Source organism: Mustela putorius, unplaced genomic scaffold, assembly GCF_011764305.1.
Source record: "Mustela putorius furo isolate JIRA1106 unplaced genomic scaffold, ASM1176430v1.1 tig00000589_pilon_pilon_pilon, whole genome shotgun sequence".
NCBI lineage: Eukaryota > Metazoa > Chordata > Mammalia > Carnivora > Mustelidae > Mustela > Mustela putorius.
The window spans coordinates 7,102,471-7,126,561 of NW_025421425.1; the positions used below are offsets into that span (position 1 = coordinate 7,102,471).

A 24,091-nucleotide genomic window follows, 5' to 3' on the forward strand; every position below is an offset into this window, starting at 1 on the left:
TTTGCTCTGGGAACATTCTAATTAATTATTGATCTTGTACATGTTCATAAGTTTACCAGAGATTTCTCTTTTTTCTCACTTGAAAGTTGTATTTGTGAGCTAGACGAGAGCCCCCTGTGAGGCCTGTTTTCTGCTGTGAACTGAAAATTTATAAGTTTCTCTTTACCAGAATCTAAATTCAATATTCTACCATGTATTGCACGCTGAAAGATGCAAACGTTGGAATTTCACAGCTATTCATGGAGAAATAAGGTGGAAGCATTATCTGACAATTGAAGATAGAAAACAATTAAGGCTGCAGAATATAGTGCAACTTGAAGGTTGAACGGTATGGATTGCAAGGCTTTTCATGAAAATCTATGTGTTTCTTCTCTTGTCAAGACAAGAGCTGGCTCATTTCCCAAGCTTTGCAAAGCTATCCATGAGCTCTCTAGAGAACAGCAAATAAAAATCACTGTCTACCCTGCACTGTGAAGAAAAAGCCAGTTCTTCTGATTACCACTGATGTGTGAATCAGTTCTGTGGGGGTCGCCAGGGGGTTGAGGGATTTCCTATTCTATCTTAAGTAACTAAACTGAAACAGAGTAAGTCTTAAAATTCTGAACCAATGTAAAAGTGTTACTCTTTTTTATTTATTTTGAGTTTTTATGTTTCATAGTTATTGGGACTGAAAAGAGATGTGAGTAATCCATAATAGCAGAGGCACTGGGAGGAAAAGCACTAAAATTTGGCTTTAGGATACTTGAGGTGATGTGTGCTGCAAGAGACTGTTTTTATGTGTGCATATGTCTTTCCAAATATCTTCTGAGTAGACCAATATCCTTAAGCTGAGTGTGTATACTACCTCAGCCTAAGTTAAGTGTAGGGACAAGGAAAGGGGTCTAAAAATGAAATGTTGATAAAGGACAGAGATGCTCCAACTTCTTCTTCAATCTGAAACACATGGTTCCTCCAAGCAGTTCCCATAAATACTTCTAAAAGCAACCAAAGGGAACCTGAAAGGGATCTGTGGTAGGACAAAGCAAAGATCACTCCTTGTGGTGCATTAGTTGAATGATTTCTGGATGGCTGAAGAAGGAATCACTTAGAGATGAGTGAGACACCTCCTGGCCTCGAGATGTCCACAGTCTAGTGAGCAAAGAGGCACTATGTGAAAAGAGATAAAATAAGATGTATTTTAATTCAAGGGAAACACTCAAAGTAGTTAAATTACTTAATCTAGCTGGATCTGGAAAAGTTGACAGAGAAGCTGACTTCCCACCTAGGACTTGAGGTATTACTAGGAATCTAGTCTAGACTTAGTCTGGGGGAATAGAACTTCTGGTCTCTTACACAGTCTAAAAAACTGGACTTTATTCCTTAAGTAGTGTCTAGTATAATGTCTGACACTTGGGAAGCATTCAATAAAAAAAAAAGTATAGAAAGAAGGATGTAGGTTTCCTGAAGATGTGGTTACAAAGTACTACAAACCAAGTGGCTTAAAACAACAGAACTTATTTTTCCCATAGTTCTGGAGTCTGGAAGTCAGAAAACAAGGTGTTTGAACAGAGACATGGAGAAGGATCCAAGCTTGTCTTTTTCAGCTTCTGGTGCCCCTACACATTTCTGGGCTTATGACAGCATCACTCCAATCTCTGCCACCATCTTAATGCTATCATCTTACCTCTTTGTCTATGTGTTTCTGTCTTCTCTCCCTGCATCTGTTTCCTCTCCTTATAAAGATGCTGAATCATATTGGATTAGGGACCACTGTAGTCAAGTATGACCTCATCTTGAGTCCATCTTTGAAGACCCTACTTCCAAATAAGGAATTAGGACGTCAACCTATCTTGTCAGTGACACAACTCAACTCACAACAGAAGGAATGAATCATTCAAGATTTGTGGGGGAGGAGGTTGAATCATATTTTAGAAAGTTATCTCAAAATGCAGGGCAAAGGCTGTATGAGAGCAGTGGAGATTTGAAGGAAGAGTCAGAAATCTCAGGTAAGGATAGTTGAGAGGAGACAGATGTTGAAAACTTCAAGTGGGGTGGTAACCATGGAGACAGAGAAGAGAGGACTGTTAGCTCTGTAAGTTAATCAACTAGTTAGATATGAGTAGGATTCAAGGTCATTCCCAGGTTTCTAGCTTAGGAGGTAGACTTGATGGAATAGTGGTACAATTAAGAACAACACAGAATATAAAGAAAGAAGGCTCTTCTCTGCAAAGGACATTGGTGTCTTCAGCCTTGTATGTATTGTAATGATGGTATATCCAGTACACTTTCAGGGAACGGTTTAGTAAAGATAGTGCTGTCCACTAGCACACTCTTGTTTTTTTTTTTTTTTTCCCCTGAGATTTTATTTATTTATTTGAGAAAGAAAGAGAGAGCATGAGTGGAGGGAGGGGCAGAAGATGAAGGACAAGCAGGCTTCCTGCTGAGCAGGGAGCCCAACAAGGGGCTCAATCCTAGGACTCTGGGATCATGACCCGAGATGAAGACAGATGCTTAACTGACTGAGCCACCCAGGCACCCCTACTCGTACTCTTTACAGTGGAATTGTTCTGTATCTCTGCCATCCAATACAGTAACCTCTGGCCACATGTCACAAGTGAGCTCCTGAAATGTACACCCACAGAGCTGAATTTTTAGTTGAATTTTAAATAAATTTAATCTGCATAGCCACATGTGGCTAGGGCCATCATGTGAGGTAGCACTGATCTGGCAGGTGTTTGTATACATGTGTTTAATATTTGAAAGAGACCCACAGCATGGTCCAGACTGGAAACTGGGTTTGGGGAGTCATTAGCAGATGGGCAATTCCTGAAGCCCTGAAGACATCCTTTGTAGATACTTGTGTTGCAGACAAATCAAACTGCACTATAGATTCCAAAGATGTCATTCCGTACATTCACTGGTTATATTTATGGTTTATAGAACAGTGTGGTTTAAAAGCTTCCTTAGCAGTATGACTGTTCCCTTTTTAAAAATAAATAAATAAATAGGGTTAAAGAGAATCCATGCTCAACTCAGTTGAGAGTCAAAACCTGAATACAGGGCACCTCGGTGGCTCAGTGTGTTAAGCCTCTGCCTTCGGCTCAGGTCATGGGTCGTGGAATCAAGCCCCACATTGGGCTCTCTGCTCAGCAGGGAGCCTGCTTCACTTCCTCTCCCTCTGCCTGCCTCTCTGCCTACTTGTGAACTCGGTCTCTCTGTCAAATAAATAAATAAAATCTTAAAAAAAAAAAAATCCCTGAATACAGCAGGGAACTTGTGTTCCCACTAAATATAGAGCAGGGCATTTCACTAAACCATATGCCTTGTAGGACTTGGTCCTACAAGGTCCTACAAGACTTAAAGGATCACTCACCATAGCTCTATCCTTATGGGGCTAGTCCACGTGACTAATAAGGCTGGTCCACTTTTGTCCTTGGACAGAAGCGTTAGCCATAATCTGACCCTGAGGTGGGGGCTGGGGGGAGGGAGGTGCCACCTTCTGGGCAACAATCCTAGCAAGAATCTATGGGTCTAGTAACTTTCTCCAGGTAAAATGCAAGATCAATCTTGTCTATATAAATTTCCACTTTATACAACCAATACCTTAAATAAGTTCTAGGGTGTGTATATTATGTGAACCACATTAAAAGAAAATATTTTGAAATAAAACAAGAAGGAAAAAGATCCCTCAGATTGTATCTTTTTTCACTGGCAAGGTTTTATAGATCTATTTTTTTAAGCTTGAGTTTAAGCTAAGAAAAGAAATCTTGCTTTTTATGGCAAGCGTTCTTGAGTAGAAAGACAATTTATAATGGAAAGCATCTTGCAGAAAAGTTTTGGTAATCATAGAGGGAAAATTCAGAGTAGTTTTGTAAATTTTGACTTTGAAAGGCCAGTATAATGTAAATATGACTTCCTAGAGTGTAAACAGCAGTGGTTTGAAAATAAAAACTTGTGCAAAAGAGGCAGCTATCTAGTTGGAAGAAAATGTGCCTAATAAGCATGGGTGTCTGAGATGCCTTGAATATTTTTGATAATGAACTATAATTACTAAAGATGTAAAATTTCCAGGACTTTTGAAACCATGAGAAAACAAGTTTATTGGTTTTTTTTTTTTCCTCCCAGAATAAGACAGCTATACTGTCTGGTATTCTTTACATATTTAAAGTAACCTAAGAACATTAAACTTACTGTTCTCACATAAATTACATACTTGAAAATGTTTTAAATTCTTAATGGAGCCACAAATGCTTAAATTTTAAGGTATCCACTATCTCTTCATTTAGTCAACAGAAAAAATATCAGTATGAAAAAGTATAATTATTAATTTGTCTTAGGGTCCCCATTGTATCAAAGAGTACACCATTTTGAGAAAAACCAAAAGCCTACCAAAAATAGTGTTTAATTCAAATGTTTTCCACCACTGGGAGATTCTGTGTCTTTGTTTTTACCTTGGAGTTCTAAAAACTGACTTTCGTTCCAGATTTAGACAACCTCTTCTATCCTTTACCATCCTGGGTTTTGTGTGATTTGAGTACACTCTCAAAAGAGTCATTTTTCTCTCTCCCTAAAGGATACAAGAAACTGAAGAGGTCAGATTCTTGGCTGTTGAGGTATTTTAATGGGACTGTGGTATAGAAAGGTGGTGGGCTAGGAACATTTGCTTTATAATCTAGTCAAATGCAAAAACTCCTCCCTTCCTAGACCTCATTGGGCACTCAAGCAACAATAATCATGTGTGTTAAATGAGCCAATGAAAGAATGAATCGTCACTTTCTTTTCTGCCTATAAATCTGTAATCCTAGAACGTGCAGCAGCCTAACCTACTGAATTTTAGTACTCAGCATCTGTCCCTGTGTACTCCTTGCAGTCTATTCTGCATATCTCCCTGTAGACATCAGGGCTGTGTGTTTTTCATTTTATTTCAGTCTCTTAGATATGTCCACCTTCCCAGTGTCATTAAGAGACACAGGCTGCAAAATACACATCTCATTGGAAAGATCTATGTTCATTTCTTTAACTTCTCTCATTCTGCTTTCATGACACTGACATGTGTTCATCTCTGCCTTTCTTAGTCTTACGTATTTATAACGGAAACCTCGTCTCTGATTCTTACATCTGAAATTAACCAGACATGTCCTTTTTTTTTTTTTTTTATCAGATTTATCTTTTGCCTAACCCCTCAAACTGTCCTGGTGACAAGCTTATTAGCTAGGTTAAAATTAATTTGAACTTTGGTCAAATGAATACAAATCGGGAAAATAAAGCTATAAAGGCATTTTATCAAGCATTCCAAAACCCATTAGAAATTAGTTGTAGATTTCCAGTATCAGCTGTGTCCCTTTTCTCCATTACAGGATTATAAATGCTCTGAGTATTCTTCATGTAAGATTGAGGATCAAACCCATTTCACATGGACATCAGCCGGGCAACATAGGAGCTATTACCAAGCCAACTTCATCAATGTAAATGACTAATTTAGATAACAGAGGATCTAGTGACTCTCTGTCTTGTGGAATGTTGAAAATAGAGGGGAAATCACTTGAGAAATTACATTTTAGTGAACAAATAGTTTTTCTAGGAAAGTATTACTATTTAGTTCCCTGAAAAAAGCCTTTAAATTTTTTAATTATTAGGATGTCAAATCCTAAAGGAATGCAATTTTAAATATAAAAAAGGCCAACACTTTTCTATAAATAAAACCATATAGACTCAAGATAATTGAGGATAATAATTTTTCCTCTAATCGCTTTGTCTGTCTGTCCATCCCTCCATTCAGCCTCCCATCCTGCCACAAAGAAATTCATTGAGTCCACCTTTAACAGATTTCATTAACAATTTATGTATTCATTTTTGAAAAAAAAAATTTTTGTGCAAGGAATGTCTGCAGGGAAATAGTAGTCTTGGTAAATTTAAAAGGTACCTGCCTTGGAGGAGGCTGGTAAGACGACAGAGTATGAGGACCCTTAGCTCACCTTGTCCTACAGATACCACTAGATAACACTCACAACAGTGTAAATAACCCAGAAAATGACCTACAGACTGGCAGAACAAATCTTCAGTTGAAGGTAGAGAAGAGGACACATTGAGGAGGGCGAGATGAGGGCAGAGATGCTATGGGGTGCAAAAGGGATCACAGCCATCTCTTGGGGGGAGGGAGTCACAGGTGCAGAGAAAGGAGAGAAGCAGACTATCATACAGGGAAGACAAATCACCCTAAAATTGGCTTTGAAAGCAAGAGGGGCCGAATTTTGAATTTCATGAGTTCTTACAACCAGCAGGACTTAATGCCTAGAATTTTAAACATCAGCAGGTTTAGTCCTGGGAGAGCCTGGAAGGCTAGAGGAAGCTGAATCCCCATCCTTAAAGAAGAGCATGACAAACAGTCCACAGAGATACAGGGTAGAAGCAGCAGTTTGTATACAGTTTGGGACATAGAGAAAGGAGAGTAGTTTACTCATTTTGGAGCATAAACTGAGGAGCAAGGATCACTGAGGGAGTATTCCAGGAACAAAGGAGCTGCTAGGTGCCACTGCCCTCCTCTGCTCCCCCAGCATAAACACAGAGCCACCTGTGGGAACCAGAGGCACTGACATTCTCTACCTAACTTGTTTATTTCCAGCCCTGCCCAGCAATGCTTCCTTGGATCCCTTTCCATTATTGCTTGCCTCACTAGCAGAGCTGTGGGTCTCCTTTCCCAGAAGACCAGTGCAAACCTTGCGAACACTGTGTCTCTGGACCAGCGTGATTTGCCAAGCCAAAGTCCCACTGGCCACAGGTTTCATTTCCTAGCAGACTTATATGCACCTTTTTAAAACTGTGCTCCCCACCCTGGCCAAGGACCAAATCCTGCCCACAATAGGAAAAGAGAGCCTACGTGGACTACTGGACCCAAGGAAAAAGTTACCAGGATACAACAGCTTAGTGCACACAACACACTTAGGAGACACAACCAAGCACCAGGTTCTGGTCAACAGAGGACAACTGCATGGCAGGGCACTCCAGGACGTCTTCTTCATAAGACCACCACTTTCAACAGCAGGAGATATAGGTGACATCTATAACACACAGAAACAGACATAGAGAGTTGGGCAAAATTAGGAGACAGAGGTGAATGTCCTAAGTAAAAGAACAGGTCGAAGCTACAGCAAGGGACCTAAGTGAAATAGTGATAAGTAATGTGCTTGATAGTGAATTTAAAGTAATGATCATAAAAATACTTGAGAAAAGAGTGGAGGATATCAATGAAATCCTTAACAAAGAGACAAAAAAGAACCAACCAGAGATGAAGAACACAATGATGAAATTTAAAATACACTTGAGGGAATAAGTAGCAGACCAGAAGAAGAGGAATAAATTAGTGACCTAGAAGGCAGAACAATGGAAAGTAATCAAGCTGAGCAGCCGAGAGAAGAAAAGTAAACAGAATGAGAATAGATTTAGGGAACTTAGTGACTCCATCACGCATAATAACATTCACATGATAAGAATCCCAGAAGAAGAGAGAAAAGGGGGCAGAAAATTTATTTGAAGAAATAATAGCTGAAAACTTCTCTAATATGGGGAAGGAAACAGATATGCAGATCCAAGAGACATAGAAATCCCCTAACAAAATCAACTCAAGAAGGTCCATCCCAAGACACATATAATTAAAATGGCAAACAGTAGTGATAGGGAGAGAATTTTAAAAGCAGCAAGCAAAAAGAAAACAGTTACAAACAAGGAAAAACCCATAAGGCTATGAGCGGATTTTTCAGCAGAACTTTGCAGGCCAGAAAGGAGTTGCATGGTATATTCAAAGTGCTAACAGGAAAAAATCTGCAGGCAAGAAAACTCTACCCAGCAAAGCTATCTTTCAGAATAGAAGGAGAGAGAGTTTCTCAGACAAACAAAAGCTAAAGGAGTTCATGATCATTAAGCCAGCCCTACAAGAAAGGCTAAAGGAGACTTTCTGAGTGAAAAGGAGAGGCCATAAGTAAGGGTAAGAAAAGCAAGAAACTCACAAAATCAATAAAAATAAGTGTATCTGTAAAAATCAGCCAAGAGATGCACAGAATAAAAGGATGTAAAATATGACACCATTACACCTAAAATGGGATGGGCAGTAAAGAATGGGTTCAAACTTATGTGACCATCAACTTAATATAAACTGCTTTATGTAGAAGATGTTATATACAAAACTCATGATAATCACAAATCAAAACCAATAGTAGATATGCAAAAAATAAAAAGAAAGGAATCCAAGTAGATCACCAAAGAAAGCCAGCAAGCCACAAAAAACAGCAAGAGAAGAAAGAATCAGAGAAGAACTACAAAAACAACCACAAACAAGTACTAAATGGCAATACATACTTATCTATTAATAATTACTTTGAATGTAAATGGACTAAACATTCCAAACAAAAGACATAGGGTGTCCAAATGGATTAAAAACAGCAATAATCACCACCGTCTATACGCTCTGCCTACAAGATACTCATTTCACACCTAAAGACACATGCAGACTGCAAGTGAGTGGATGGGGAAATATTTATGATGCAAACATATGTGAAAAGAAGCAATACTTATATCAAACAAAGCAGACTTCAAAACAAGATTGTAACAAGAGACAAAGAAGGACACTGTAATAATAAAGGAGATGATCTAACAAGAAGATAAAACAATTGTAAATACTACTGCATCCAAAAGCTCTCTGGAGAGTCTTATAAGAGCAGGGATCCCATTTGTAAGGGTTCTACTCTCATGACCTAATCACCTCCCAAAGGGCCCTCCTGCTCATACTATCATCTTGAGGGTTAGGATTTCTACATGAACTTGAGAAGGGTACAGGCATTTAGCCCATGGCATTACTCATTGCGCTTTATTATTAATTTAATCATCAGGTGCTATTTTTTCAATCATGACAAATCTTACCCTTTCAAAATGTCTGAGTCCCTGAATAACTAGGAAGGATCCTGAGAACCCTAGTGTACCTTCTGGCGAAAGAAACATCCAGCTTTCCTGGTAGAAATCCGCAGGCTCTCCTGCTCGTCTCCCCACGTGGGTGAGCAGTGGCCTCGAGATCATGAATTAATCCTGAGAATTCTGCTGCTAAGCTCTAGAAAAGGCAGGAAAGAGAGCAATTACTTGCTCCTGAACCCTCTCCAGGACAGAATGTTCCTCACAGATGTGCGAGGCTGCCATCTCCTTCTGAGTGTGAATTCCGTTACCACTCGGGTATGATTATTGGCAAAGAAAAACCGGAATGTGTTACTCACAGCACAGCAGTTCTGGTCAATCTGGATGCGTCCCCATTCTCTCCCTCAGTGCAGGGAGCATGAAAGAGCGAAGAAAAGTGAATCGGTTATACATGGAAGTTTAGGAATCCTCCATTCCCTACCACAAGCATGTTCATCCCCAAGGGGCATAACTCAAGAAGTGCAGGTCTTTGCCGAGCACTGTGAATTGCCTTCTCTCTCAAGATGAAGAACACAGGCAGGCAGGAGAGAGATTTCAGAACGCTCACAGCCAGGAAAATGTCAGAGCTGAAAGCCTAAGATTGCCCTCCCCTTCTGGCCCTAAATAAGCTGTTTATCTGCCTAAGAAAAATGCTAACTTCGGAGGCAATGCTCAAAGTTCACATCATAATGAAGGTTAGTACCACGGTAGCTCGAATAGCAGTTTGGAAATCCCGTAGTGTTTTCCTTAAAGATTTACTATATTTTTTAGCTGATGACAAGAGAGAGATGGACACGTTTCTTTTCTTATGAATGATTTAAAATGCATCTGTATACCACCTGGGATAGAGAAGTACATGCCAAGCTAGAAATGATTGTTTTTTTAAACATTATAAGTATTTCTTCTCAATTCAAGAAATTCATATGCACCTACTGTTTATCATAAACTGTGTCAGGTGCTGCCAGAACATAAATACGATAAGGCTCTAATCCCTGTCTCAAAGGAGTCTTTAGTGTAACGAAGGCCTATTTGTCATCTGTTACCACGGTAATGCTTTGTAACAAATCACCCCGAGCTCAGTGTTCTAGCTCACATATCGTGGTTCCCCTGGGTGTCAGGGACCTCTGCTGGACTTGGCTGAGCTTGGCTCAAAGCTGCAGGTTTCAGCCAGTTCTGTATTCTCCATGGGCCTCTCACCACCTAATGATCAGAGTACTAGCCAGACACATTCTTCTCACTGGGCACATCAAATATCCTAATCCTCACTGGCCAAAGCAAGTCACATGGCCAGGCCCAACATCACAAGACAAAACAAATCTACTCTCCCTTGGAGGAACCCCAGAGTCACCAGACAAAGATACGTGGATACAGGGAGTGCTGCAAAATTGAGAGAAATAATACAGTCAAGCACATTAGGGAGAGAGAAATTCCCCACTGTGTAATAACAAAGGATGACGATTTCAATAGGGAAGGGACTGATTGTATCTCAAAAACAGTAAGAAAATATTCTTAGAGGACGTGGCATTTGCACTTGGTGTTTGTATTTCAAGAGGCAGACAGTGCGGGGAGGAGGGAAAACTAATTCAGAGATGATCCATGGGCAAAGTCACTGATGTGTAGGACATTTTCCATGTTAGGCTGTAAAGAAGCAAACTGAAAGAAAATATCGTACCAGTCGGAAAACTACAAATAGACACTCAGTGGAGCCCCAGTGTCAGAAGTTCTTGTGTTGTCTGCTATTACTGGAAGTTCTCTGGAAAAAAAAAAAAAGAGTGTTTGAAAATTCCCAACTGTGAGATGTGGAAAAGCACACAAGGATAGAATTTTTGTTTAAGGATTTAGAGCTGTAATTAGAGCTGGAAATTAGTTAGAAAACATCCAACCCCGCTCACTTATTTCTTTCTTCCCAGATTAAGAAACTTGTGTTTTGGAGATAAATTCTCTCTCTCCCTCTGTGTGTGTGTGTGTGTGTGTGTAAAATATAAACATATTTAGAGAGAGAGAGACTAAATGTCATCTTAAATAGATCAATCCATCTATGTATGCAAAGTACACGATCAATGTATTTATATAGAAAATAAATTATTTCATAAGATATTAAGGTGGGGGGTACGTAATGAGCAGACTTCTTAAAGTGGTATTCTAGAGAACTCTTAATCCTTCAAAAACTTAAAAGCCACCTGTATCCTTATTAAGTGGTTGTCTTTCCGGTTTCAAGGACTAGTACAGGAGTCATGTCATTCAAATGCAAAGGGCAGAGTTAAGAAAGAGAAAAAATAAATATTGCCACAGATAGTCAAGGCCTGGAAACACCACCTGAATGGCTGAAGTGGGGTGACTCCCCAGACCCCAGGCTGCAGTCAAAGTTTGGGATATGGTTATCAGAAGATGAGGGACTGGACACTAGGGGGCAGGCCAGGGCAAAGACAGCAAACGCTCTCTCTGTCCATCAGCCAGTCTTCCTTTGTTCTGAAACTCATCCCTTCCTTGGTAAATGCAATGGAATCACCTGCCAACCCAAAACGTAATTAAAGGGAAAGAGTTCGTGTTCACAGTATGTGAGATTTCTCCCTGGAATAGAGATAATGAAACCTTGAAGTTGTGCCCTTTAGATGATCACCGCTCAAGGAGATCAGGAGTACCCCAGTTGACCCCTGCAGGTCAACTCCAGCTGATCTGTTTTTATAAAACAAGTTTTCTGGAAACAGCCACCCGTTTGTTTCCGTATTGTCTATGGCAGCTTTTGCACGCTGATGGCAGGGTGGATTAAGGGCAACGGAGACAGGGCCCCTGTGGCCCGCAGTGCCTCGGACATTCCGTATCCGGCCCTCCACAGAGAAGGGTGCCCCGCAGCCCCGCAGACAGGGGACTGTTTCTGGGATGGGTGAAACTTGCATGTGCTTCTGCTTCCGGTGACGGATTCGGCAGCGGGTCTGCCCGGGACCGGTATCAGTGGCCTGAGCGTCCCTGGTTTGCCTCCTTCCCTAGGCTCCGCTAAGGGCTATCCTTTTAACCCTTTGCTCTCTGTCCTTTGCCAGACTCCGACCTGAGCATGCGCACACTGAGCACGCCCAGCCCAGCCCTGATATGTCCCCCGAACCTGCCCGGATTTCAGAATGGAAGGGGCTCGTCCACCTCCTCGTCCTCCATCACCGGGGAGACGGTGGCCATGGTCCACTCCCCGCCCCCGACCCGCCTCACCCACCCGCTCATCCGGCTGGCCTCCAGACCGCAGAAGGAGCAGGCCAGCATCGAGCGCCTCCCGGACCAGTGCATGGTGCAGATCTTCTCCTTCCTGCCCACCAACCAGCTGTGCCGCTGCGCCCGCGTGTGCCGCCGCTGGTACAACCTGGCCTGGGACCCGCGGCTCTGGAGGACTATCCGCCTGACGGGCGAGACCATCAACGTGGACCGCGCCCTCAAGGTGCTGACCCGCAGGCTCTGTCAGGACACACCCAACGTCTGTCTCATGCTGGAAACCGTCACTGTCAGTGGCTGCCGGCGGCTCACGGACCGAGGGCTTTACACCATTGCCCAGTGCTGCCCCGAACTGAGGCGACTGGAGGTCTCGGGCTGTTACAATATCTCCAACGAGGCGGTCTTCGACGTGGTGTCCCTCTGCCCCAACCTGGAGCACCTGGACGTGTCAGGTAAATGGCAGCCGACCTCCCCACCCGCGAGGCCTTCCAGGGCACCCTCCCGAAGCAGAGGAGGACATTGCCACCTGGAGAAGGTCCCCTCCCTGGTAGCCATCAGAGATGCAGGGTTGGGCGGTAAGGCGGGGACTCTTCCAGAAAGACTGTCTCTATGTAATCAGGACCCCAGAAGCCAGAGGTATCCTTTTCATCACATAATGCCAACTCCTTAAAGGCGCTAGAGTCATCTTTTCGTCTGGCTGTTAAGGTAACGCGACTTTTAAACCCATCCTTCCTCCCCATAGCTGTCTCTGAATTTCAGAGCAACCTGTAGAATAGGAGCCAGACATCTAACCCAAACACGGGCCGTTTAGATGGCACCCTTTATGTCCACTGGTTCACAGAGCCCAAAAGCTGTGTCTAAGCGGAGTCTGTGCTTTGGGCCGTGCTCACGATTGCCTGCCATTTGCAGGCACTGGAGAAAAGCCATCATGGCCATGGGTCTCCTTATATTTTGCCCCCACTCTACTCTCTTCACCCTTGGGTTGATTTTGGATTTTTTTTTTTTTTAAGCAAAATTCTCAGTTACATAGTGGAAGGACAAGGCCCATCAAGTGGAGCCTTTTCATCTTTTTAAAATTGAAGCAAATCCCAGCATGGCTGCTTTGCTTGAAAACCTCTCTCAGGCAGGAAGAATTAAAACCCAGACTCACACTTTGGCGCCAGACGTGGGTCCAGCCGGACTAACAGCCTTTCTTTATCTCATCCACTGCCCAGTCCAAAGACAGACCAACCCAGGAGAGGCTGAAATGTGTGAGATGCATCAGGGAGTTAAAGAAACGAACAGCAGGAGCCACAACCTCAGGGATGGTTGGGGAGGGGTCAAGACGTACAAACCGTGGTGCAGGCAAATAAACAGAATTGGGGATTTACAAGCATCTGAGGTACATGATACCCTCCAACAAAATCTGAAGTCAAAGTCTGCTCTCTGGGCCTGCTCTCTCCATCAAAAGCCAACATCTGAAAATATTTCAGATGACAGTCAATTATTTTTCGTAGATTCTTTCCCTTGCTGGAAAGCAACTCTACCCACACGCCCCACACCCCCCCCACCGGGCCCCCCATCCCCGCCCCACTTCTGCTGGCTTCAGGACAAAACCATAGTAACCATACATTCAGTTCATCCTGAGCAGCCGCTGGCATAAGAGGCAGGAAACAAAGAGGTCTTCTTACATTTTTTCTTCCAAGGAATTCTGGAAACAGAAAGCATTGTGATGTGGTGAAGACTGGTTTCAAAACTTTGTGATTTGGGACAGTTCACAGCTTTCTCTGGATGTGTGTCTTCTTCAGTCAAAAAAAAAAAAAGGCAAGGAATCAGCTTCGTTAACATTCTAAGATCCTGTACATTGTAGGCCTATTCTCTAGACACCTTACTTCCTTGTCTTTTCAAAAATCAGGTTAGAGAATAACTTGTTCTTGGAGACCCCGTCTTTGTTAAGGGAACACCCTGAGCACCCTTGGGACAGGCTGCAAGTGCGGTGCCCTTTTCCACCGGAGACCTTTTGAAATTCAGAAATGTAGAAACTACTTGCAGAATGGAAATTCTTGGGCTTCTAACCCGCGTGAGTGGACGGGACCAGGCCCCTCCGGCTGACCACTCTGTAAGCCCGATGCCCTTCCTCTCTAGCCCCTTCATCTGCAGAGCCTGATAGATGAGTGGTTTTCTCACACGCCTCTCAGGGACCCGCTGTGATGGGTGTAGACACTACCCAAGGGAATCGCTAACTCACAAGAACACAGGATTCCAGATATGGGAGCGGTGGCGGGGGGAAGGGGTGTTCCAAACAGTGCACTCCAGTTCTGAGGGAATCTGGAAACCTGAGGCTGATACCGAGAGAAGCCAGAGGGTTGCCCCAACATGAAAGCTGTCTTTTCAAGTCCTTGAAACTTACTATAACTAGCTGTAGGCTTTTGTCATTATCACATATTACCTTTTATTAATATTTAGTCCAGGTTCTTCCAAGAAGCATCAACAGTGTGCGTGTGTGCGCCCGCGCACAAGCGCAGAGATTTGCCCTCTGCAAGCTGGAAACCTAGGAAAAGCTGGCAGTAGAGTTCAGTCCAAGTCCAAAAGCCTGAGACCAGGGTTGCTGGTGGTGTAAAGTCTCAGTTCGAAGGCAAGGGAAGACCAATGCATCAGTTCAAACAGTCAAGCAGAGAAAGAATTCTCCATTCCTCCCCCTTTTGATCTAGTCAGGCCCCCATCTGATCCACGATGCCCATCCACATTGGGGAGGGCAGTCTGCATTCACTGGGCCCACTGATTCAGATGTTAATCTGACCCAGAAACAGTATTAAAGGTACCCCCAGAGATGTTTTAGCCAAATGTCCTGGCACCTCCCCATCGATTCAAGTTGACATAAAATTAACTATCCCAATTAATAATACCTTGAAACATCAATGAAACACAGTAAAGCCAGCCAGTTTTCAAAGTATCATATATTGTAATTATCGCAAATGAAGTTGCCTCGGAGGGTCCTCTTACAACCGGACAGCTGGAATCCTCCAATCATGAGAGGAGGTGGTATCGAAGGACACTTTTATGAAAGCAGAACCAAATCCGGAATTAACTGAAGAAACTCCACAGATAAGTTCAACCCAGATTGCTCCTTTCCTGTTGAGTAGTACCCATATCCTGTTGAGTATTGGGCAGGTCCCGTAATCTGTATCCCCAGTGGACCATTCCTATCTCAGTTCCCACTAAAGGCTTTCAGATACTCTGCATTCCACCCTTTGACTATTCCTCACAACCCCACTGCCCCCTTGCTTTCTTGGGTCTCATATTTGCCCGTGCTATCACCTTACTGCCTCATCTCCATATAGGTAACCAAATGGCTTCTCTCTTTCAAGAAGCCTCGTATAGGTACTTCCAAGACTCTTGATTCCTCAGTATCTAAATGTTCACTTCATGCTGACGCAGTATAGTAAGTCTCTCATGCCATTCATCAATTGCGTGCTCTATCCTAGTCATTTCTAACCTCCTCTCCTTGGACTGATCTGATCCAACGGAAGCCTTGGAACAGAAAACTTTCCCTAATCTGGCTATCCAAGTCTCATAATCTCACTGAATCTGAACTGCCTCATCTTTAAAAAATGAAGGTTTAATGGGATGATTTCTAAGATTCTCTGCATCTCTGTAATGTATGCATTTATGAGCTAACCACAGATGCTACCTACTGAGCCACGGGCCAATTTATTTTCTTTTCAATCCAAACGTAACAAATCTGTAAGAATTAAGGTTCAGGCTTAAATTAAAATTATTGATCTAAAATAATACAAGCAGGTCAAAACCGCATCTTTACCAAAACTGAACTTAATCGGTATTTCATTAAATTGGGCACTTGGTTTCAAAAACGAGGCACGTGTTTCCCTGAATTGAATATAATGTCCTTCCTGTAGGGCATCAGATTTTACTAGATATTAATAAAAAAAAAAATAAGAAACCAAAACTAAGAGTTTAGGAACAAAGGCTGTCATCTGATCTTGAAAAACAAGGTGCCTTCACAGGCATCGCAGATAGGAAGCCACTACTGTAGACATATAAATTCAGTATAAGCAGGATCATAGTTGCTCTAAAAACAAGAAATTCCAAACAAAGGACGATTTCAGATCTAAAGGTGAGGGGTACAAAACACCTTCTGCAAAACCACGAGGGCTACTGGATGGAGCAGAGGGGACAACCTCTGACAGGTCACAGCTTTGTTCTCCGGCATTAGATTGTATGCTTCTCTCTTTCCTGAAAATCTCTGACTTGGTAGCACTTGGCTTTTGAACCTCATTATTCCCAGGACCTGAATTTCACAGGCGTTTCCTGGGCAGCCTGCCAGGAGGTGGGAGGACCGTCCCCATTAGCACTATTATGTCGCCACTTGGGAACCTTGGATATTGCTTGAGAAGCCAGGGCACGGAGGTGCCTGAGGTGAAGCACCTGGCCTTGGAACTGCAAGAAGGATTTGGGACAAGCACAGAGAAAGTGAAAAATACAGATACAGTTTATGTAGTGGGATGAAACAGATCTATAATATATATATCTATGAAACACCCATTTCAATGTATATTTCAATTCACTTGCTATTACTACACAAAATATGTACAGCATATTTTAACATATAAATATAAATATGTCAATATATAATATAAATATATATGCTACATACATAATTATATATGACATATAATATATATATCATTTATACACACATTTCGTAGGGAAAGAGTGGCTAGAAACAGTGTTTAGAGAGATAGCTAAAGCTATCTTCCAATCATTTGAAGAAGGATAGAGTATTAAAGGGATTCTAGATTTCAACAACACAAATCTTCCTAAGGATGAATTTCCTTATCAGTAAAATGGATTAAAAATCAGGTAAGGAAATGTTTATAAAAGCATTCTGTAAACTTCATAATTCAATACAAATAAAAAGGCATTGTAATGAAATATAAAACAGACAACTGTGTCATAGTATGAATTTACATAAGCCATGAGCAAAGTGCTGAACACATTTAAATGCTGGAATTTAAATTCTCCTGAGTGGGGCAAAATTAGCCCTAGATCAAGGTTCTCAAATATTTCCTAGAGGCTTATATAGGCTTTCTGGGCCAGGAGGTGAAATCATATATATTTTGTAGGTACTTACATAGAGGAAATCCTCCCCTCAGCCCACCACGTGACTGGGGTGGGCCTCCCATGTGCTGGGCATGATTTATGCCCAACTGCCATCTTCTGGAGACATTTTTGGTATGAGTGCACTGGTCTCAGGGGAAAGGCCTGGCTATGTGTGGGAAGAGGAGGTAGTGTTATGGACTGAATGTTTGTGTCTCCCCCAAATCCCTATGTTGGAACCCTAGCCATCAGTGTGATGATACTAGGAGGTGGGGCCTTTGGGAAGTCGTTAGGTTTAGGTGAGGTCCCGAGGTTGGAGCACCTATGATGGGATTAGTGCCTCCATAACACAGAGACCAGAGAACTTGCTCACTTTTCCACAATGTGGGAATATCAGTAAGACGGCCGCTGTCTGCAAGAGGGTTCTCGCCAGAAACCAGGAAATGAATTGGTTAGCAACCTTGATCTTGAACTTGTCAGCCTCCAAACTGTGAAAAATAAATGTTCGTTGTTTAAAAGTAAATAAAATGAATTACCATATCTGATCTTCCCACAGAAGACTCTATTCACTATAATTCACTAGTTTGTTCATTCAACAGATGCTTCGTGAGCACCAGCTAAGAACCAGGGATGAGGGATACAGCCGTGAATTGCCCAGAGTCCCTTTCTTCAGGAGCTTACCCTCTAGAGTGAGGACAGCAAATACATAAATGAACAAATAAATATATCATGTCACAAAGTGATAAAGAGGGCTGAAAAGAAATGGGAGTCAAGCAGGGGACACCAGTTCATACAGGGTGATTGGGAAGAACTGTCCAGTTAGCTGACGTGTGCTCAGAGACCTCAGAAGGTGGGGATGACCCACGGGGCTTCTTGGGGAAGACCCAGGCAGTGCACACACACTGAGGCAGGAGGGCAGTTGAGCTGTCTGGGAACCAGCAGGGAGACTAGTTGGTTCAGAAGAGGGGGGTAAGAGATGAAGTCAAAGAGAACAGGGGTGCAGGTCCTCAGGGCACCCTTAGGCTGTAGGGGGTGACATCCAAAGGCTTTGAGCAAAGTGACATGATTAGAGTTCTGTTTTCCAGAATCTCTCCAGCAGCTCTGAGGCAGGACAAGGAGACTGGGTGAGGGGCTGGAGCAATCATCCAGGTGACACAGTTGTTCCTTGACCAAAAAGAGTTGAATTGAGTCTCCAGGTGGCCAGTGGTTAGATTAACAATCACACGTCTTTCCCCTGGAGTTTTCCGAGTACCTCTGCACCCATTATTTCGTTGCATCATCATGATACCCCTACAGTACCAGCACCCCAGCTACTCATGCTGGTTGCTTGAGACAGAGAAGTTGAGCCTCCTCCCTGAGGCCCTAAGAAGTAGACCTGAGCCAGCTATGACTTCCAAATGCTGTTTCGGCCAAACTAAGGTCATGGACAGACCTTCTCCAGCATCTTACCACTTTGCCCACAGAGCTATTAGACCACTATCGGGTGAGAAGCAGCCCTTACCAAGCTTCTAGGACCTTCTGGGCCAGGGCAAGATATCTACAAGCACGGTCTCCTTTATTCTTCAGAGCGACCTTGCAGGGAACGTTATCATCCAGGTTTTAAGACAAAGGACTCAGAAGGATTGGTTTGACCCATGTCAGGCAACTAGAGATGGAGGTGGAATTGGAGCTTTGGTGTTTGATTCAAAAGCTCAGGGAGCCTTTTTTTTTTTTTTTTTTTTTTTAAGATTTTATTTATTTGACAGAGAGAGATCACAAGTAGGCAGAGGGGGGAGAGAGAGAGAGAGGGAAGAGGAAGCAGGCTCCCTGCCCAGCAGAGAGCCCAATGCGGGACTCGATCCCAGGACCCTGAGATCATGACCTGAGCTGAAGGCAGAGGCTTTAACCCACTGAGCCACCCAGGCAGCCCTCAGGGAGCCTCTTAAACCCAGATCACCAAAATAGATAAAGACTCAGATGACTCTGGAGAATCCATTCTTGCTCTCCTTCTCCACAGGGGCAGGGGTAACATCGGGGCCGCGTCTGGGGTTGGGGAGTGTCGTAGGAATCCATATGGCATCCCCAGATGAGGCACATGCGCGCGCACACACACCCGGTTCTCGAAGGTTCTCTGAGCCTGTGTTCTGTCTCCCTGTGTAGGGTGCTCCAAAGTGACCTGCATCAGCTTGACCCGGGAGGCCTCCATTAAACTGTCCCCCTTGCATGGCAAACAGATTTCCATCCGCTACCTGGACATGACGGACTGCTTCGTGCTGGAGGACGAAGGGCTGCACACGATCGCGGCGCACTGCACGCAGCTGACCCACCTGTACCTGCGCCGCTGCGTGCGCCTCACCGACGAGGGCCTGCGCTACCTGATGATCTACTGCACGTCCATCAAGGAGCTGAGCGTCAGCGACTGCCGCTTCGTCAGCGACTTCGGCCTGCGGGAGATCGCCAAGCTGGAGGCGCGCCTGCGGTACCTCAGCATCGCCCACTGCGGCCGGGTCACCGACGTGGGCATCCGCTACGTGGCCAAGTACTGCAGCAAGCTGCGCTACCTCAACGCGAGGGGCTGCGAGGGCATCACGGACCACGGCGTGGAGTACCTCGCCAAGAACTGCACCAAACTCAAGTCCCTGGACATCGGCAAGTGCCCGCTGGTCTCCGACACGGGCCTCGAGTGCCTGGCCCTGAACTGCTTCAACCTCAAGCGGCTCAGCCTCAAGTCCTGCGAGAGCATCACGGGCCAGGGCCTGCAGATCGTGGCGGCCAACTGCTTCGACCTCCAGATGCTCAACGTGCAGGACTGCGAGGTGTCCGTGGAGGCCCTGCGCTTCGTGAAGCGCCACTGCAAGCGCTGCGTCATCGAGCACACCAACCCCGCCTTCTTCTGAAGGGGCCACGCCCCCTCGCCGCATTGCGCAGGCGCTGCGCATGCGGCACGTCCCCTAAAAGCGGCGTCTCTAAGCACCGCCTCGCACTGGCTCTTCACAGCTGTTGCTTCCTGGAAGTTCCTTAAGGATCTGGCTTTTCCTTTTCCTTAGTGCTCGTGGGCATCAGGGGTCACAGAAGGGAAGGGGGAGCTGTGCCGGTAAACTGGTTTTGGGGGTCAGGTCATCTGTAGGCAGTTTCTCTTCTCCCAAAAGAGGTAGCTCAGAAAGCCGACGGCCGTGTGTTGGAGAACGCCTCTTTCTGTCTCCGCTCCTGGGGGCGTCCCGGGCTTGCGCGTGCGCACACCACGTCCCCACTCCCCGCCCCCATCCCCTCCCCGGCCGACAGCAACCACACATCCAGGCTAATGATGCTCTCCAAACCTCCTCCTCTTTTTAAACTGCTTTATTGGCCTAAACCGCGCTCATCAATCCCGCGCCCAGGCAAATTCTTGTTAAATCAATGTCCTAGCACCGGGTGCATACAAAGTGCTTCCAACCATTTTCTAGAGAATCACTTGTGGCGAGCAGCACTGTGCGGGAGGAGACCTGATTCTCACCGCCCCCTCCCCCCGCCCCGCTCTGCCACGACATAGCTGTGTGACCTTGGGCAAGTCACTTGGCCTTTCTGGGCTTTGGCTTCCCACAGTGAATCAGAGGCCGTTCAGCTCGAGGATCCGCTTCATACCCATTTTAGAATTGAGAGAACAGATTGTCAGTGAGCAACAGCGCCTTTACCTACAGCGTATGAGGCATCTACCTCTTCCAAGAGTGTTGGTTCTGCGGGTGCTTTCAGGAGATTGGGAAGTGCCAGCATGAATGTCCCATATGTCCTTCAACTCCGATCTGAATGTCACCCCAACCCTGTTTCTTTTGATGGGTTAGTCTCTGGGGCACCTACTCCTGCCCCATTAGGTGGATGGTTCCTGTGACAAGCACTTCCCGGCCACCCGATCCCACACCATCTTAGCAGGCCGTGGACTGTCCGCGCACAGCACAGACCACAGCCCCAGTCAAGGGGATCTTGCTGAGCGTTTTCACATAGGAAGATAGACCCTCACGATTTTTAATTAACAAGGGAGGCCCAAGAGAACACATGTCTTCCATGGGTTTTCGCTCCTGTCTCCGTGCACATGTGGCATGCAGCAGACACATCTGCCCCGCAGCTGGCAGAAGCAGACGTGTTGGTTCTTTGTCATTCCGATCACATTGCCACTTTTCTCATCTATTTATTTCTCTGTGCATCCAGACTCCATCACGTGAAGCCTGTTGGGCTTAAGTTTTAAGTGTTTAATGGTGCAGATCGCCACCTCGAGTGCCTCCTCCTGTGGCTATCTGCATGTTCTCTGTCAAAGAGCACACAGCAGACTCTCAGGTGTTTAAGGACTGTTCACTCACAAATGCCAGGCAAATGGAAGAAGGAGCACATTGATCACACTGAGGCGCTGGCCCACGAACCAGGCCCTTGGAATAGAACATTAAAATCCTTGCCAGCTATGCATTTTAAATGGCCCTGTTTGGATGGGATCCATTTGCGTGAAATTGGGATGCCAGAAGAGAGTCCACTGCTCATTTTCATGAAATTGGGTTGCCTTTTGTTAATAAACACATGATTTTCCCACATTGTTCTCTGGCCACACCTCTCCCTCATCACTGTTCAGTCATCCACTGCTTTCTCAAAGGGTCCACCAGCCAAACCCGAACCTTTGCATCTCCAAGCCAAGTAGATGGAATTGGTTGCAGATCAAGTTCACACACAACTCGACAACTGCACTCCCACTGTAGGCTCCCTGCATTTCTTTGCCTTGTGTCGGGAAGGAGGAGATAGAGTGAGGTGGCATATGCCCAGGAGGTTTCATTCCTGCATCCTATGGCACAGATCTCCTCTCCAGTCAACATCATCAACAACTTAGTGTGCAATCACAACTATGTGCCATGGGGGGAGGTGAACTACTTGGCTGGGGAGAGTGTCTCGTGATGGTCACAGTGTTTAGAACCATGAAAGAGGTTGAAGGTAGCATTCTCATGCTCTGTGGCTTGTGACCATGTCTAACATTTAAGGAGTTCAGAGTCACGAGGAGTTGAGAGTCACAAGAATTGGCACTGGGGTCTTCCAAGTGGCAAATTTTCATACTCTGGGAATGAGAAGAGAGATCCAAAATGGTGCCCCGAACCAGAGAAGGGGTGTCCCATTACAAATACCTTTATTTCCACCACCTGACAACATTGCCTAAACTGTCTTCCGCACATGAGACAAAGCTGATTTCCATACTCATTGCCCAGCCCACGCTGTCTCTCATAGTCTCTCCCTTTGCCCCAGCCCTCTCTTCAGCCATCTGTCCCACCCCACCCACCCCACCCACCTTGGGATATGAATCTATGGTAAAGGTCACTGGGGAAACAGCTCAGCAGATTTTTAGAGACCAAGCAAAATGTCTCACTAGGAAATTTATCCATTTTAAAACATTGCTTCCTTCCTGCCTCTGCAAAATTGAATGCTCTTTGTTTTTTTGTTTGTTTGTTGTTTTTTTTTTTATTTCTAATGTTCAATCACTGCGTGCTGTATGACTCTAGAAAGCCTTAATTTACTACCACCAAGAAATAAAGCAATATGTTGGTAATCGGGTCAAGTCTCATTTAATACACTGGAGGAGCCTTGTATTCAGTTGGGGACACCCAAGAGTGAGCAAGAAACAGCTTCTGCTAAAGTAGAGGGCAAGTCGGGTCACTGCAGCTCTTGTGCCTTTCAAGTTGCATACACGATTTTGTTGTTTCTCTTGGCTCTGTGGCTTTGGCTGGAAATTAGCAGGCAAGTGAAAAATCATTACCTTCACAGTTTAGATCAGGTCTTCAATTCCTTAACCCAAAACTCTTAGAGTCACATGTGTTGGGAATTCATAGGTTTTTTTGTTTTGTTTTTTAATTTGAGGAAGTGAGCTGGATTTGGTTTATAATGTCCCTGACAGATTCTAGGGCAGCACCCTTGGTCAAACACATTAGATTTCTGCAGCAATAGTTACTAATAGTCATACTATGTAAGAATATTACAGACTATAAATAGCCTTGCATCCATTCAGGTCAGGTTTTGTCACCAAATTAATTTGTGCCACACATAATGAAAAAAAGCTTCTATTTCTTCAGAGTTCCCCAGATTTCATAATTATGAATAAGTAACCATGGACCTGAATACTTCCCCCAGCACAGGTCCAAACACTGGAGTAGTCGTTGAAATTATGCTATTGGATTTATCAATTGTTTAAAAGGTCTTAGAACATTAAAACCTAGAAGTACAATATGGCAACTTGATCTGAAAGAAAAAATCATCATTCCATTGGAGAAAAAGAAGTGCCAAAGTTCTACTCACCCCAACCTTTAGATCTGAGAAATCAATATGGCAGAAGGCAAGCACGGAGAGCTGAATGGCGCATTTCGCTTTAGCCAGTAAAAAGGTTTTAAGACATATTGATTTTAAATGTATTTGTCCTCAACCTTCTTCACATCCTATGTCAATTGCTTAATGACTGTCACATTAACCAATAGTCAGTGAATGGCCTGGGAACATTCACTGGAGGTAGCCCCATGCAATTTTCGTCAAGATCCCGGAATAAGCTATCAGGAAATAAAATGCATTTGTCCTTGAGGTTCATGACTTCTTAAATTGACATTTGTTCAGAATTAGAGAAGTCTTCAAAAAATTTTGCTACACAAGAGCATGCAACATGAAACTAAACAGATTGGGCCTTTTTAGGAGGAAAAGTAATACAATAAAATTGTTTCCCACGTCTCGGTTTTCACAGAGCAGTCCCCAAAAGTAGAGCATTTGTTCAATAGCTGGCAATCATGACTAGTTAAGAAAGATGTTAATCTGAAGAAATGCTGAATCGACAGCAGGGGAGGGAGAGATTACATTCAGAGACTTGGTCAACACTGCAGTGAAAATGTTCACACAGACGATCTGTCAGATGAAG

The 24,091-nt window shown here is 44.2% G+C and overlaps 1 protein-coding gene across 1 annotated transcript in view; it reads left to right on the forward strand.

Moving 5' to 3' along the window:
• Positions 1-22,744, forward strand: part of FBXL7 (F-box and leucine rich repeat protein 7) — a 369,360-nt gene extending 346,616 nt beyond the window's left edge. The window contains exons 3-4 of the mRNA XM_004761209.2: positions 11,955-12,566; positions 19,351-22,744. Of these exons, the coding sequence (XP_004761266.1) occupies positions 11,955-12,566; positions 19,351-20,087 (1,349 nt within the window). The 3' untranslated portion in view covers positions 20,088-22,744. The remainder of the gene's footprint in view (positions 1-11,954; positions 12,567-19,350) is intronic.
• The last annotated feature ends 1,347 nt before the right edge of the window (positions 22,745-24,091 follow it).